This window comes from Macaca mulatta, chromosome 11, assembly GCF_049350105.2.
Source record: "Macaca mulatta isolate MMU2019108-1 chromosome 11, T2T-MMU8v2.0, whole genome shotgun sequence".
NCBI classification, from domain to species: Eukaryota; Metazoa; Chordata; class Mammalia; order Primates; family Cercopithecidae; genus Macaca; species Macaca mulatta.
The window spans coordinates 73,567,183-73,584,271 of record NC_133416.1 but is presented as its reverse complement, the minus strand read 5'-3'; the positions used below and the strand labels follow the sequence as shown (position 1 = coordinate 73,584,271).

General features: G+C 40.0%; 1 protein-coding gene across 11 annotated transcripts in view; it reads left to right on the top strand.

Moving 5' to 3' along the window:
• Positions 1-17,089, top strand: part of GRIP1 (glutamate receptor interacting protein 1) — a 715,153-nt gene that overhangs the window by 618,841 nt on the left and 79,223 nt on the right. For all 11 annotated transcript variants that reach the window (XM_077954689.1, XM_077954687.1, XM_077954683.1 and 8 more), the window contains 2 exons: positions 11-156; positions 12,138-12,218. In XM_077954689.1, the coding sequence (XP_077810815.1) occupies positions 11-156; positions 12,138-12,218 (227 nt within the window). The remainder of the gene's footprint in view (positions 1-10; positions 157-12,137; positions 12,219-17,089) is intronic.

Sequence of the window (17,089 nt, the reverse complement as noted above, 5' to 3'; positions counted from 1 at the left end):
TCTAAATTAGATGTGGGGTGCTACAGATTGGAGACAGAGTGATGGCCATCAATGGAATTCCAACAGAAGACAGCACCTTCGAAGAAGCCAATCAGCTCCTCCGAGACTCTTCAATCACGAGCAAGGTCACACTGGAAATCGAGTTTGATGTTGCAGGTATAATCATATCATCGCAAGTCAGTGACAGAGTCAGGAGTGGACTGCATGTGAATTATATTGGTTATGTGGCAGAGAGGAAACTATTGTTTTATATGCTGAACATGCTTTTGTTTAGGAGGTTTGGCGTGTCATGTCGTTTTGAATTGAGCATTGTTTTCGATTATTCCTTAAAATGTCACCGCATGAACAACTGAAAATAAATGTGACAAATTGAATAATAGCCACAACTACAGAGGCGACAAAAACAAATCATGTGGCCTTCATTCTTTCATTCTTCTGTATACTAGAGAAACCATATTCTTCAGTCAGAGACAAGTAAAGCCTCTCTTTGACCCTTCACACTGCAAAGAACACATGAAACTTCTTTTGAGAGCAATGAAAATTCCCTAAGTGTTTTTAAACAAGCCCAGTTGGCAAATAGTTTTTAATGTTAAAGAGAAATGACAGCAGATACTTGTTAAAAATGACAAGGAAGACTTTATTGGAGACTACTGCAGTAGGGGTCGAGAATATTGCAGTAGGCCAGGAATGGTGGCTCACACCTTTAATCCTAGCACTTTGGGAGGCCGAGGCAAGTGGGTCACCTGAGGTCAGGAGTTTGAGACCAGCCTGGCCAACTTGATGAAACCCTGTCTGTACTAAAAATACAAAAAATTAGCCAGGCATGATGGCAGACACCTGTAGTCCCAGCTACTTGGGAGGCTGAGGCCGGAGAATTGCGTGAACCCGGGAGGCAGAGGTTGCAGTGAGCCAAGATCGTGCCACTGCACTCCAGCCTGGGCAATCTGGGCAATGAAAGCAAAACTCCATCTCAAAAAAAAAAAAAAAAAAAAAAAAGAATATTGTGGTAGGGGAGAGAGATGGAACCCAACTCCAAATATAGCCAGGGCAGTTGGGAGTTTATAGCCAGTAGACAAAGTGAAGATGGGGGAGTCATTGAATGGAAAATTACTAAAAGGAACTTGATTAAATATCAAAGGTGGAGGGCCAAGGGGATTCTCCCTAAACTGACTCAGCAGATTCTTGCTAAAATTGGGCTCCCAGCCCAAAAACAAGGCATAGTCAAGAAGAGGGCTCCAGGGAACCAAACTAAAGTTTGGTTATAGTCAGTCCTGACAGGTGTGTGGATTTTAGAGATTGGTGCTAGTTCCCATTTAAGAAAATTGTCTTCACACAGTGAAAGACTACCTCACAGACCCAATAACCCTTACCAGTTAGTAAAGATATGCTTGTGGACACAGGGATCACATTATTCCAACAAATATTTACTATTTACCATGGGCCAGTTATGCCCCTACACAATGTAGATGTAATAGTAGACAGGAAAGTAAAAAAAAGCTTATATTTTTTTAAAAAACTTATATGAAGCTTATATTATAGCAGCATATAGAAAGTTAATTTAAAAATTAACAAATATTGCCAGTGTGGTGGCTTACACCTATAACCCCAGCACTTTCGAGGCCAAGGTGGGAGGATCGCTTGAGCCCAGAAGTTCAAAACCAGCCTGGGAAATATAGTAAGACCTCATCTCTTAAAAAAAGAAAAGAAAAAAAAGTTGTTTAAGTTAGCCTGGCATAGTGGTGCATGCCTGTAATCCCAGCTGCTCAGGAGGCTGAGTTGAAAGGATCACTTGAGCCCTGGAGGTCAAGGCTGCAGTGAGCAGTGATTGTACCATTGAACTCCAGCCTGGGTGACAGAGTGAGACCCTGTCTCAAAAAAATTAAGTAATCAAAATTAACAAATACAAATTTAGAGAATAAGTGCTCTAAGGAAAATACCACAGGATAGAGGGTTAGAGAATGACTTTAGGGGAGCTAATTTTGTAGGCTGATGCTCTAAGGAAGTGACATTTGGGCAGGGATAAGAAGGCTGAGAAGGGTAAGCCTTGTTTTTCTCAGAAGAGGCATTCTAGGGAGAGGGAGTAGGCAGTATAAAGACCCTAAGCCAGAACAATTAGCTTGCTGGAGAAACAACAAAAAGAGCTGTTCCTGGAACAATTAAGGGAGTTGGGTTTGGATTGGGTTTGGATTTGGTGATGGAGTTGGAGAGGTTAGAGAGACCGAGTAATGCAGTGCCTGGTAAGGAATTTAGATCACATTCCAAGTGTAATGAAGCCATGGAGTATTTTATGTGGACGAGCTAATCTGAGGAATGTTTTAGAAAGAGCCTTCTGACATGGGAGGGGAAAATAGCAGAAGCAGGCAAAACCAGTTTGGAGATTGTGGCAGTTGGACAGGTAAGACATGATAGTGGCCTGACACAGTGGTAGTGCTGGAAGTGGTAACAAATAGTGGAATTTAGGACATGGCTTGACACAGAGCTAATAGCACTTGCTTATGGGTTAGATATGGAAGGTGAGGGAGAAGGAAGAGCATGGATGGCTCTTGAGGTGTGAGGGTGAGCAGTCGGGTAGACAGTGATGTCTTTAGCTGAGAAGACTGGAAGAGAGGAAATTTGGAAATAGGAAAAATAATTCTATTTTAGAGATGAGTTGGCAAATCCACTGCCAATACTAGAGAAAAAAGACAAGCATGTCTGTTCCTTAATTCAAATGACAGTTATTGAGCACCCGTTACTAGGTGCTAAGCACTGTGCTGTTTTCAGATCATTGAAAGAGAAAATAGAAAGGATCCATATCCTCAAAGAGTTCAAAGCTAAATAGGAGAGAAAGAGCTGCTGAATGGTAAGAATAGACTTGCCAAATTTGTGTTGCCACTGGAATGCAGAAAGAAGGGCCCAAGAGAGAGTAACGCAGGCATTACCTTTTGGAGCCTAGGATTCGGGGTCTGGGCTGGATAGCAAGACTGAGGAGTAACCAACATGGCAGTGATTGTTAAAGTCATCAGAAAAAAGGAGACCACTAAGGAAAGAGTGGCAGTAAGAAAGGGACTGAGGAGGGGACTCTGCCTGAGAAATACTGAGATTTAAAGGGAAAAAAAAATGTGAGTAAAGGTGATGAAGGTGCACCTTGAGAAATGGAAGGAGAACTAAAAGAAGGTGGCATTTTGGAAGCCAAAGAAAGAATTTCAAAGCAGAAGTCACTATTGATAGCTTAAAGGTACTATGGAGAATTCAAGTAACATAAGGTAGGAAATGTCCTTTGGATTTGGCCATTAAGAAGAAAGACATTGCCATAGTATAAAAAGATCTGAGAAGTAGGGGCAGAAGTCACATTGCAGTGAGCTAAGGAATGAGTGGAGAGTGATAAGTACAGAGATGCTCTGCTTGCTGTCTGCTTTAGGAACTGGATTTTGGAAGAGAGTTTGGCTGAAAAAATGCACTGAATGGATGAAAGAGACTGGAGACCACTCTGGGCTCCTCTTTTGAGAACTTCTGCATTTACTTATACACTTGTTGCTCTATTTTATGTTGTATTATAACCTTTATTCGGTAGTTCTCAACTGGGGTCAATTTTGCCCCAGGGGACATTTGGTGAGGTCAAGAAATTTAGCTGTAGAGAAAGAAGAGACAACAGATAGTGGGAGACTCAAAGTTCAGAGGGGTGTTATTTTGTATTGCGACTTTGTTTTGTTAAGATTGGAGAGATTGAGCATGTTTGGGGACTGACATGAATGAGGGAGAGAAGAGATAATAATGGAATCAGATCCACAAAGGAATGAGAAAGAGCAGTCCAGGACAGAAGGTAGAAGACCTCTTCTTATGAGTTTGTAGAAAAGGTTGGGAGACACAGAAAGACAAACATTACCTGTTCTCACTTAACTGTGGGAGCTAAAAATTAAAACAACTGAACTCCCGGAGATAGAGAGTAGAAGGATGGTTACCAGAGGCTGGGAAGAGTAGTGATGATAGTGGGGAGTGGGGATGGTTAATGGGTCCAAAAAAATTTGGAAAGAATGAATAAGACCTGGTGTTTGCTAGCACCACATGGTGACTGCAGTAAAAAAATAATTTAATCATACATTTAAAAATAGCCAGAAGAGTATAATTGGATTGTTTGAAACTCAAACTATGGGTACTAGAGGGGATGGATACCCCATTTGCCCTGATGCGGTTATTGTGCATTGCATGCTTATATCAAAGTATCCCATGTAACCCATACATATATATGCCTAATATGTACCCACAAAAATTAAAATAACTTTTAAAAAGAAAAGAAAAGGATGTGAGAATGTAAGTACATTTTTAGCTGGCTTTTAGATGGTTCATGTAAGAACTGTCAAGCAAGGGTGAAAAGATCAGCAGCTTGGAGGGTTGAAAAGAATGAAGATTTAGAATAGCAAATGGGAGGAATGCATGAAGAAACCATCCAGAAGCCTGTAAAAGGATATTCAAGCAGAGTCTGGAAGCTTGAAGTTTATAGCAGCATCAACCTACACAGTGGAGTATGTTGTTGTTGTTGTTTATTTTCAGGAGACCTCAGCTGCCAAGTAATAAGAGCAGAGAAAATGAATGATTAGATTGAGCCAGAGATTGAGGTTTCAAGAGAAGGTTCAACAGAAGAACTAGTCAGGGAGGTTTAATATGTTTCTGGGAGAGCAGATGAATAATTATGATAGTAACATCATAATTATTATGGTAATATTTATCAAATGCTTGTTCTGTGGCCTGTCACTTTCTAAACGTGATGTGTGCATCAAATTGCTTAATTCTTATAACAGCAATGGAAGAGATTACTATGATTACATCCTCAGAAAATTGAGGCACACATAGTTGATGGTAGGCTGGAATTTTAACCCAGGCAGTCTGGCTTCAAAGGCCACACTGGCAGCACTACACTACACTACTGTGTTTGAAAGAATCTAAGTGGGAGAGATGGGAATCAGTAATAGATCAGCCCGATAGACTGAGAGAAAAGGGAAGACTTAAGGAACTAGAGATCTTCAGGAAGAAAACGGGATAGTGAGAGAAAGGAATGAGAGAGCTGATGTCTAGGAGATTGAGGCCCAAGTGCTGTATTACAGTTTAGGATTTCAGAGACAGTCAAGCAAGACTTATGGTGGTGATTTGCAAAAGCAGATAGAGGTAAAGATCCTCAACCAGGAGAGATCTGAGAACTGGGAACAGTGTAATGGAAGGACCAGTCATGCAGTGAAATCTCACGGAAGGATGGCAGGACTTAGAATTACGAGGGGAATATGAAGTAGCTGCATTGCACATGCCAAGCACAATACCACAGAAGGAGCTTTGCAGTAGCTGCTTTCTGTCATGTTTGGGTGGTTTGACTCACTTCATTCAGGGCTTTGCTCAAATGTCACTTACTCAGAGAAGCCTTCCTGACCATCTATCACTCTCTATTCTCTTGCCCAGATTTATGGTTCTGCTTAGCCCTTCTCACACTCTGACGTTATATTGTATATTTGTTTGTTTATTTTCACTCTCCTCCAGTGGAAAAACCTATGAAATCAGGGACTTTGTGGGTTTTGTTTATGAATGTACACCTAGCACCCAATGTATTGCTTGGAATACAAGAAGCTCTCATTTAGTCAATACTTGGTGAATGAGGCCAGATGTGGTAGCTCACGCCTGTAATCCCACCACTTTGGGAGGCTGAGGTGGGTGAATTATTTGAGGTCAGGAGTTCCTAACCAGCCTGCCCAACATAGTGAAACCCTGTCTCTACTAAAAATATAAAATTTAGCCTGGCGTGGTGGTGTGCGCCTGTGATCCTAGCTACTGGGGAGGCTGAGGCAGGAGAATCGCTTGAACCTGGGAGGCAGAGGTTGCAGTGAGCCAAGATCATGCCACTGTACTCCAGCCTGGGCAACAGAGCAAGACTCCATCTCAAAAAAAAAAAAATACTCAGTGAATGAATGGATGGCAAGCAGTTGGCTTTCCTGAGGAACTGGGATCAGGAACTTCAGATTGCATCAGGAGCTGAGATCATCCCCACTGTTTCTCTGGGGTTGCTGTTCTCAGTGCTGCTTGTTTCTGCATATCTCCTCCATTTGTCCCTGTAGACAAGTTTTCTCTGACTTTTTATTGTATGTAATTGTCCCATCTTGGCTAAAGTGCCCAGCCAGTTCTAATTTCTCATTCCCAGGAGAAAGAATCTAATTGGCCCAGCTTAGGTTTGGTATCCTACCCTTCTAGTCAGCTGTGACCAAGCAAGAATCAGGTAGGACTTTTTAAGGATGGGTCAGATGGTGGTAATGATACGGTTTTCAAAGAAGGCTGTCCAGCAACCCCAGAATGTACAATAACTACAATAATATGACATTAATTGTTAATTATTGTTGACTACAATAACAGAACATTAGTAGTGAAATGCCTCTTATAATCCAATACCTTTATTCATTATAAATGGGGAAACTGAGGCTCAGTTGGGGAAACCCAAGGTCATACAGCGGGGTGAATGGTAGACCTAGGTCTGTTGACTTGTAGTCTCTCTTCCCCATATCACATTGCACTGACTCTTCCAAGAGATGTTACCAGGATGAAGCAATTAGAGCAGGAGTTCTAAACCTCTGCCCCACTGACATTCTTTGTTGCAGGGAGGTGGTTTGTTGAATATTGTGTGCACTGTAGTACGTTCAGCGGCACCCACTCACTACATTCCAGTTGTGAAATTACCAGCACAATTTACTCTTCTTCATAAGCAGTATCTAAGTATTTACTTATGAATATATATATGTGTATATTTTAATATTTGTTGATTGAATACTTCAATGTCTTAAATTTAAGCTCCTAAAAAATTAGGAACTCTGTCTATTAAACCCAGTTTGTTCAGTACCCAGCTTACTTGATAAGGGACAGGAAAAGGAAATGTAAGTTCATCTCCCACTGCCCTTAATTGTTCCGGAAAGTAACCCACTTATAGATGGAAATAATATAGAATAGGGCAAGAAAAGCTATGTTCCCATCTTGTTGTTCCTTCCTCATGACAGACATCACTAGTTGACACTAGTATTCTCCCACTGAGCCCAGATACAGCATCATGGTCCTCAATAGAACACTCTAGTTAGTCATTACCAACCTACTAGTATCTACCGGAAACTATTGGATTCGGAAGAATCCTTTCTAGCCAGTCAAGAACTTGGGACATTGGTGGGGAATCTTCATGTGAGTTGTTTCAAGACTGCTCAGTACTTCTGAATCCACTCCCAGTTGTCTGGATATAAGCCATCCATTTCCAAAATTCTGCCTCAGAAATATTTTACAACCAGATATTAATTCCCAAACCTTTGGACCTCAGAGACAAATTATCTCTATTTTATAAATATTTTAAGTGACATAGAGTGGTTAAAAAAGCTTGACTGATTTTTGCCCAAATCTCTCTCCCTTTTCTCCCTTTTTTTTTTTATTTTTTTTTTTTTTGAGACAGAGTCTTGCTCTCTTACCCAGGCTGAAGTGCAGTGGTGCTATCTTAGTTCACTGCAACCTCCGTCTCCTGGGTTCAAGCGATTCTTGTGCCTCAGTGTCCCAAGTAGCTGGGATTATAGGCATGTGCCACCAAGCCTGGCTAAGTATTTTTGTATTTTTGGTAGAGACAGGGTTTCACCATGTTGGCCAGGCTGGTCTCAAACTCCTGAGTTCAGGCAATCCACCTACCTCAGCCTCCCAAAGTGCTAGAGTTACAGGTGTGAGCCACTGCGCCTGGCCCCAAATCTGTCTCTTTAAATATAGGTACTGTACTGCACAAACAGCATAGTAACTTTGTTGACATGGTTTTAAGTTAAAGGTGCTTATAACCCCATCATGCTAATAAATATGTTTAAATTTTTTATATTTCTTACCAAAATCCTTACCATACATATAATTTTATAAAGCTGTAATCATAATATATGCACAATTTACATTTTGCCTTTTTTGTTACTGTCTTTTAAATACCAATCTCCAACTAATGTCATGAATAATACCTGAAGTTTCTACTTTAAGTCTGAAGTTATTTTGTTGGAAAATATATATATATCTTCGTTCTGGAAAAAAGTCTCAGTGAGAATCCTATCAAAGAATGTTTGCCATTATTATGGAGCCCCCAGTGCCTTTCTCTGCATTGCTGGGAGTTAAACATTCACGTTCCTCACAAAGGGTGTCTGCATTGATAAATAATGATGTAGTTGTTATCTTACTGTGCCAACAATGAATGCTTCAGGCAGAAGAGCCAACCACTTGGAAAGAAGGAGACCTTTGTTTACCCAAATGTGTTTTTAATTATAGTATTAACAAAGATAAAGCAAAATCAGGGAAGTACAAAATAATTACATGTGAGTCTAACAAAATAAACATCATTTGTTCTTAGATTCTATGTACTTCCTCTAAACCTGCTGTTTTTCCAAACATTGGATCTTTCCCTCTTTACTAGTGTTTCTTTAAGAAACCCCAAATTAAATATGCCTTTGCTTTAGCAGCCAAATAATTATATAAAGAAAAAATAACAAATATAAAATAAATCATGTTGGCATTTAAAGATTAAAATGAAGCTGCAGCTTGATCAAAGAGATTCATTAGTTGATATTTGCTCATCATTATGAATATTTCAAATCTCATGTAGTCAGAAGTGATTCATTACTGTTTTCCAGGAAGTGATAATATCTCCTGCAGTGTCATTAACAATGTTAATCTTGGTCAAGGTTCCCTGGATTAAAAATTTATAAAAGCAAAATGTTGCTGTAGTAACTATTCTAGAACAGCATTTTCTGGCCCTTGTGTTTCAAAGATCTCACTTATACAAGCTTAGCATCATGGGCAAGATGCTGTATACATATACAGATATACAGACATACATGTACAAATATGTGTATGCTCCCCTCGCCTTTCACAGAGAACTGTTTCTTAAAACAGAAAATATTAAATGGGTAGGACAGGTGCAGTGGCTCCACCTGTAATCACAGCCTTTTAGGAGGCTGAGGTGGACAGATCACTTGAGCCCAGGAGTTTGAGACCAGCCTCGGCAACATGGCGGAAACCCCGTCTCTACAAAAAATACAAAAATTATCTGGGCATGGTGGTGGGCACTTGTAGTCCTAGCTACTTGGGAGGCTGAGGCAGGAGGATCACCTGAGCCTGCAGAGGTCAAGGCTGCAGTGAACAGTGATTGTGCCACAGTACGCCGGCCTGGGTGTCAGAGTGAGACCCTGTCTCCTAAAAAAAAAAAACAAGGAAAGAGAAGAAGGAAAATATTAAATGATCACACATTTGTGAAATGAGTTCTACAAATAGTGATGCTTCATGTGCATTTACTTATGGGCCATTTGTGTGCTTTATCCAAGTAATCAAATCATTTATTTCTGCTATGCCCGTAAACACTTGTGTGGAGGCTTTCTGCATGCCCTCATCCCATTTCCTCTACCGAATCAATGTGTTCATCAGGGATCTTTCAGTTGCCAGCAAGAAACATGCACTCCATCTAGTTTAATCAAAGAAGAGGCATTCACTGGAAGCGCAATCTGTGTTTCACAGCCAGGAAGGGCTGGAACCTGACTTCAATGGCTGTCAAGGCCAGGCACAGGCTCTCTCCTCATATACACTTGCTTCTTTCTTCCTTCTCTCTGCTGACTGGCTGCTGGTGCATATGGGCAAAACCTGGTCACTTCCAAAGACCCGCTCTGCCCCCAGTCTGCATGCTAATTCCAAATTCTTAAACTGTCACTTTGAGAGTGGAAGGAAGGTGGCAATTAGCCTTTTGTTGTTAAAGCATGGTATGGGGAGGACTCAGGAAAGGCATGGGTTGAAAAAATATTCTGTAAGAAAACTTTTATGATATTTGCAGCTCCTGAAGTCAGGAAGTAAAGCACACCTAAGTGTTTTTTACCTATTTCATTCTCTTTTTCAGATTAGCCAGTCTTTTTCTTTTTTTTTTTTCTTTTTTTTTTTTTGAGATGGAGTCTCACGCTGTTGCCCAGGCTGGAGTGCAGTGGCGCGATCTCGGCTCACTGCAAGCTCCGCCTCCCGGGTTCCCGCCATTCTCCTGCCTCAGCCTCCTGAGTAGCTGGGACTACAGGCGCCCGCCACCGCGCCCGGCTAATTTTTTGTATTTTTTTAGTAGAGACGGGGTTTCACTGTGGTCTCGATCTCCTGACCTTGTGATCCGCCCGCCTCGGCCTCACAAAGTGCTGGGATTACAGGCTTGAGCCACCGCGCCCGGCCTAGCCAGTCTTTTTCAAATCTCCTGTGGGAAATAATTTTCTCTATCTCAAGTCCTGTTGAGAAATTGAAAGGGTACAAATTCTTAGTGAACGAATAAACAAATAAATATATGTGGATTCATTTCCTGGCCCAAGAGAGTGTTAGCTGAAGACAACCCCGAAGTCGAAGATGTTAACTCAGTCCGTGACACCCACTTGGTCGAGGGAGGAAGTGGGAAAGGCAGTTGATTCCTTCGCTCCCCTCTGAAGTAAATAAAAACCAGAGCGAAGGAGGGAGGCCAGAGAAGGAAGACCCCATAGCACCACTGATGCTGAGAGGGCCAGTTTGGGGATCCTTTTTTATAGGTGGCTTTCTAAAAGCCAAGCGGGCCCAGGGAAATCAAATTTCTGTTGTGTGCTCCAGTTTAACACTGTATAGCGAACCTTCTGAGTTGAAAAATCAGATTCTGCTCTTATGAGACGTTTAATACCTGAATTTCTCCTAGGGAAGGATGAGAGGTCAAGAAGAGCAATTCAAGGCCGAACAAAGAAGGGAGTCCTCTCTGTTTCCATGAATCCAATACTAACCATCACCCCACTTTGCACTGACTCAAATGTGTTAAATATGTGATTAGTAAATTGAGCTAAGGGCCTGAGGGCCTAATAGTTCTGCTGTGGTTAATTGCTTGTGTGCCAGATGGGCACCTGTCTTGAGTCAAGCTGATCAAGCGGGCCGAGTGGATAGCTCACCCGTCCCACAGTCCTCTCCTTATGCTGAAGTTTCCACTGTTCCTGAAGCCTCTCCCCACTTCTTTCCAAAACCATCAGAAAGGATTACAGTCATTAGCAACTTAGCATGAGTAGATGCTATCTCTTCAATGGATATTTCCATTTTAAGCTTATCATTAATTAAAGGTCTTTCTGACTGTTAAAGGAATTTTAAGAAGAGTATATTTAAGAACCTGTAGCAGTTTCTTCCTTTCTCAGACATTAATTAGGTCTGGATAAAATCAGCTTAGCTCTGTCCTGAGTTGAGATTCAGCCAGTGCACACTGATTCTCTCTCTGTTGCTTTGATATTAGCTTACTTCTGTACCAACTGGTCAGTATCTGAGCCCACTTTCACTCTCTCCCAGTGCCCTGTGATCCTCTCTGGAATCTCTAAAAGCTCCCCATTATACAGAACTGAAGGATCGTTTAATATAGTTGGAATCTCCTGGGTCCCTGTGTTCTAACTCTGTGGTCAGCGTCTAGTCTGATTGGTTATTTTTGTCTTTTTGATTGATAACCAGTACTGTTCTGGTTGTAAAATATTTTGAATGTCACTCCTAATTCTACCTCTTTAATTGTACTTTCACTTTTTACATTACAAATTAAGGCACCTCTCCACTCACTCTTAATACCCAATCAACAACCATCACACCAAACTGACATCTCTCCTGAAATCTATTTTCCTAGATATCTTCAAACAATAAATAGGGGTGGAACGGGGTTGGGGGAGGAATTACTGAATAGCACACTCTTGGAAAATATGGTTGGGGGTGGAAAGAATATAATAGGACCTAAGGTTCTTAACCCTTTACTACACCTGAGAATCACCTAGAGATCTCTGGGCCTCATCTTTAGAGATTCTGATTCGTAGATTGGAAGTATTCAGGAATCATTATGTGTAACTCCCATTCCAGGTAAATTTGATGTAGATGGTGCATGCATCACACTTGAGAAATACTGAACTCAACTGTTGCTGTGAATTATGCACAGTTGCCTATGAATAAGAAGTGTATTAATCACCAGGAGCTTAATTTACCAGGATTTTAAAGGCATTCATCTTACTTCAGTTCATATAGTTTTAGCTACAGTTGATTATGATGCAAGTATTCCTAATGCATTTTTATTGATGGGTGCTCCAGTCCTCAGTGTTCTATTAACACATTTTTTTTCGTTTTGATATTAGAGTCTGTGATCCCAAGTAGTGGAACATTTCATGTAAAGCTCCCTAAGAAGCACAATGTGGAACTTGGAATAACCATAAGTTGTAAGTAGAAGTTATTTCTTCTAAATAATTTTTAAAGACATTAGAAAACTGTGTTGTCAAATGGTTTGCAGGTGTGACAAATGTTTTATATGTCTTTGCCAAGTTTTTATGTCATGGTACAAAAATGTGGAGTCGGTTACACCTCCAGCACTTACTGGCTGTATGAATGGGTCAGGTTACTCAAACTCTCTCCAATCTTGTGTTTCTTCATCTGCAAAATGAAAATAAGGATAGCTAGAAAATATAGGATTGTTTTAATTATTGAATAAAATTGCGTATTTATATGCCTAGTACAGTGCCTGGCAAGTGATGAGTCAGTGCAAAACGTGTATCTCACACAACTATATAAATAGTTAGATGAGAGATAGATGCATATAGATTATATTTTATATTGTGGATTATTAGTGTATTATATAATACATATTATTAGTATATTATATATTAATTCACATAGTATATTGTGAATTAAGTTTTTATAATAATCTATTTAACAAAAATTACATTTATTTACTTTTAAGGCTATCTTCCCATCTGTCCACTATGCATCTATAATCCTTTTCACAAGACTAAAACAATGTCGCTTACTTTAAGTAAATCTTTGAATTCGTCCATGGTGCACAGTGTCTGGAAAACTGAATCAGAAAGAAAAGTGGAGCATATAAATGTACTCAATTCCCTCCTTTCCTCGGGCTTTAGTTTTATAACTGCCTTGGTAAAAACAACTTTGAAAATGTTAGCTCCAATGGACTTTTATAGAATGGAAATTGAGGGTTTTGGGGGGCTTTTAATATCCATAGACTAAATGCATCCATAAATGTACCAAGAAAATGAAGCAAATGTTAAATGCTTAAAGACCAAAGGAGACATAGAGGTAATGACTGTGACCAAGAGCTGGTTTCTTCAAGAAAGACTGATGAGCCACATAAAAGTGCCTCACTACACTCTGTCAGATAGCATTTCTGTCAGTGGTTCAGGCCAAAAATAAATAAAAGTTCTCAATTGGGCAGTATGAAATGGTGCTGTCTGATTCAACATGGACGATATAAATTTAATACTGAAAAATGAAATTTTATTTATAACCAATAATCCACACATATCTACTGCAAGAGTAAAAAGAATGGTACTGCAATTCAGAATAAATATTAAGAGCAAGAAGCCACATGTATGGGAGAAAGCCTAGATCCCCCCAAACCCTAATGTGACCTAGCGGGAGAAAAGTAGAAAGATGGAATGGAATTTTAGAGACTCCAGCACTATCCTAAGTGCTCCTAAAGTTGTTTTTTCCCTTAATTGGGTCACTTAGCCTCTCAGTTTGTTCGCTATGCAGCAAAAATGGTATGTCACTATAGTGTCAACAAATAGGGCTACTGAAATTAAGAAAGCATATCAGAATTTACTGTTCCAAACATATTTAGGGCTCAAGATGGCTTCTGCATGCAAACCCTCATGAAACTTTAAGGTTAGTCTTTTATTTCGTTTATTCCAATCCATTCATTTATTCTGACAGAACTAGCTGTGGGAATGGTGCATCTTGGAGTTGTGCAGTGTATAACCTGCCTCTGTACACAGAAACCCTGCCCCCGCTTCCATTCTTTCATTCTTCTGCGTTCCCTCAACAAATGCATTCTGAGTGTCCACCATGCTCTAAGCCCTATGCTAAGTTTTAAGAATATAAACCCTGTCCTTCTAGATGCTTCCTGCTGGTTGGTATTGTGAAGTCATCTATTCCTCAGAAGCTTCTTTCGCCACTGCCACACAGTTATTTTACTCTCAAATTTTAAGTAGGAATATTGTCTTTAAATTTGTTTTATACAGTAGATATATTCTTAATTACAAATTGATATAAATAAAAAATATAATTTAGTCAGAAAGTATCCATCTAAAAATAGCCTATGGTGTATTTCTTATTAAAAAGTAGACATTTGTATGCTAATTTGTTTGAGATGTAGTCTTATACACAAACTACAAAATACTTGTTTTATTCACATGAAGAATCATTTAATATTATGCTTTATGATGGTGTTTTGTTTTGCATGAGTGTTTTACTTCTAAAATGGGTTTTAGTAGCAATAATGGCAACAATGTAAAAACCTCCATAAAGATGGCTTGAATTTTAGCTAGCCACAAGCAAATGCATTCATGGAAGCTGAAAGTGTTATGCTGTTCCCAAACAGAGAAATGATACATGAGCTTGTCAAACATGCCTGTCAGTTATTCTAGAGCTTCAGCTCCATTTACACAAGCAATCATCACCACCATGCTGACTTTTTTGTCTCCTCATGGAAAATACTCGTATTTTGCCAGATGAGAAAGCAGACTTTGCTCTTTAAAAAAAGAAAAATAAATCTCAGAATCCATTTTCATTGTTATGAGTTAGTAAAATCCTGAGGCCTAGCACAGTTCCTGACATACAAGGTGCTTATATAATACTTCTGTTTGCTGAGTGAATAAATAAGGGGCTTTACCTGCAAATGTTTTACTAAGCACTATGTACTCCAAGAAATGAGCCTCCAAGGGAGATGATGAATGAATATAAATGTTTGTGCAAAGGCTGATGCATGGACGGAAGAAAGATTGACTTGGAAAATGATTAAGAGCAAAGACTCAGAGCCTAGACTGTCTCATGCCCTCATTCCCTCAACCTCTCTGTGCCAAGTTTCTTCATCTAGAAAATGGTGTACATATTACCTTCTTTATAGCATTGTTGACAAGATTAAATGAATTACTACATGTAAAATGCCTTAAACGCATTGCGAACCCTAGCAAATATTAGTGATGATGATCTTCATCATTATTTACTTTACACACAGAGCCTTTTGAAATATTTTATTATTTATTTATGTTTTATTTTTTGAGACAGGATCTCACTCCGTCTCCCAGGCTGGAGTGCAGCGGCACTATTATGGCTCACTGCAGCCTCAACCTCCTAGGCTCAAGCGATCCTCCCACTTTAACCTCCCAAGTATCTGGGACTACAGGCATTAGCCACCATGCCTGGCTCACTTTTAAATTTTTGTAAAGATGAAGTCTCACTATGTTGCCCAGGCTGGTCTTGAACTTCTAAACTCAAGCAATTTTCCTGCCTCAGCCTCTTAAAGTGTTGGGATTACAGGTGTGAGCCACCACGCCTGTTAAAATATTTTAAACACAGCTCCAGCCCACAAAATCTAGTGCCAATATAAGGAGGAAATCTGGGAAGCCTCTTCTCAGACACACACAGGTACTGTTAGTGAAACCAAGGTGCTGCAAAGACTTGATTCTTCTCGCTATCTCTATACCAAGTCCCCTTTCTGTCGTCTTCACCTCGTGCAAGCTCTGAGTATTAAGAAACAGCCCCTCATCTCTGGAAGCATACCAGCAGAGCCTTTACGGCTCACAATTCATACCTAATTGACTGAGAAATGAGTCTGTCTGATTTTAGACACAGTGAGTGAGCAGTTTCAGACTAATTTTCTTAAGTTCCGATGACACATTTGCAGCATATTAGCACTAGGCATTTCCTTTATTGATATTATTGCTATAATATAGAGTGATTTATTGTAGCAAATAAAGTGGAACAGCCTAGCAGAAGGATGCAGTTCGGGACTGGAAGTCACATCCTGATGCCTCAACACCTTAGCCAGTCAGAAACCTCAGAGCTCATACCTTCCTGCACAGCCCACCTCTCTTTCAAGTCAGCGAGTCCTGATTGTCTCTGTCACGTCCCATTATCAGTAAAGTCCTTTTTACATGGGTGTTTTCCCTTGAGGTTTTATTACAGGGGTTTGTGTCTACTTTGTACCAGGCATGGCACTCTGCAATTGTATGTGTTTTCTTACTTAATCCTCAAAGTAGCTCTGTGACATCTATCTCCATTTTACAAAGAGGAAACAACAACTCAGCTGGGTAACCTGCCCAAAGACCAGGGGCTAATAAAAAGTGAAGCAGGGATCCAAACCCATTGTCTCTGACTTAGCACTGGCTTTATTTTCACCACACCACTCATCCCTATCACCATCTGATTGATGAAACTCCCTATATCCTATATCAGAAAAGCAAAAGGCAGTATTTTGCGAGTACAGTGAATTCATTGGCTTTCCTTTTTAGTTCTGACTGAAATGTTTGTAGGAACGAAGCCTTGCTTTATTTTCTTATAAAATCATAAAGCAGCCTTTGTGATGACAAGCACAGCAAATCTGTCATTTTTCCCCTAAGTCTTAAAGTGTATTTAGAAGAGATTGGTTCCTGTTATTTTGCCAACTTTGCAGTAAAAACCTCTACTCACTGCTCCATTTCAAATCAAATCACTTGTTTTACTTACCATATATGATGTATACGGTTGCAATTAAAGTACAGCTGAATGATTAAGAGTTTGTACGTGTGTGTGTATGTATATGTGTGTGTGTGTGTGATGATGAGTGGTTTTTAAATTTCTGAGGTCAAAATGTCACCAAACCAAACTTGGGTCCACTTGCCCAGCATATAGAAAATGCCAAACACTGACACTAGGATTTTCAGCAAGAGAAAGTGAAGCATTTGTTGCAAGGCACCAATCAAGGAGAATTAGGCAGCTAATCCTTAAGACTTGAACTCCCTGATGGCCTAGATGGTTTTTAAAGGTAGAAGGCGGAGGTTATAGGCAAAGTTATAAATCAATATATGGAGACTTTACATTGGTTTGGCCCCAAAAGGCAGGTATCTTAAAGTGGGGGTTACAGGTCATAGGTGAATTCAGAGAGATTTTTTTTTTTTTGCAGTTGGTTAAAGAAGCAGGGCTTTGTGTAAAACCTTAGGGTCAGCAAAAAAGGAAGGTTAAGGTGTGGCCTTTAGGTGTGACTCTCTCCAGGCCCCTCAGGAAGAAATTTAGAACAAAAAACAGTAGAGTTCAATTC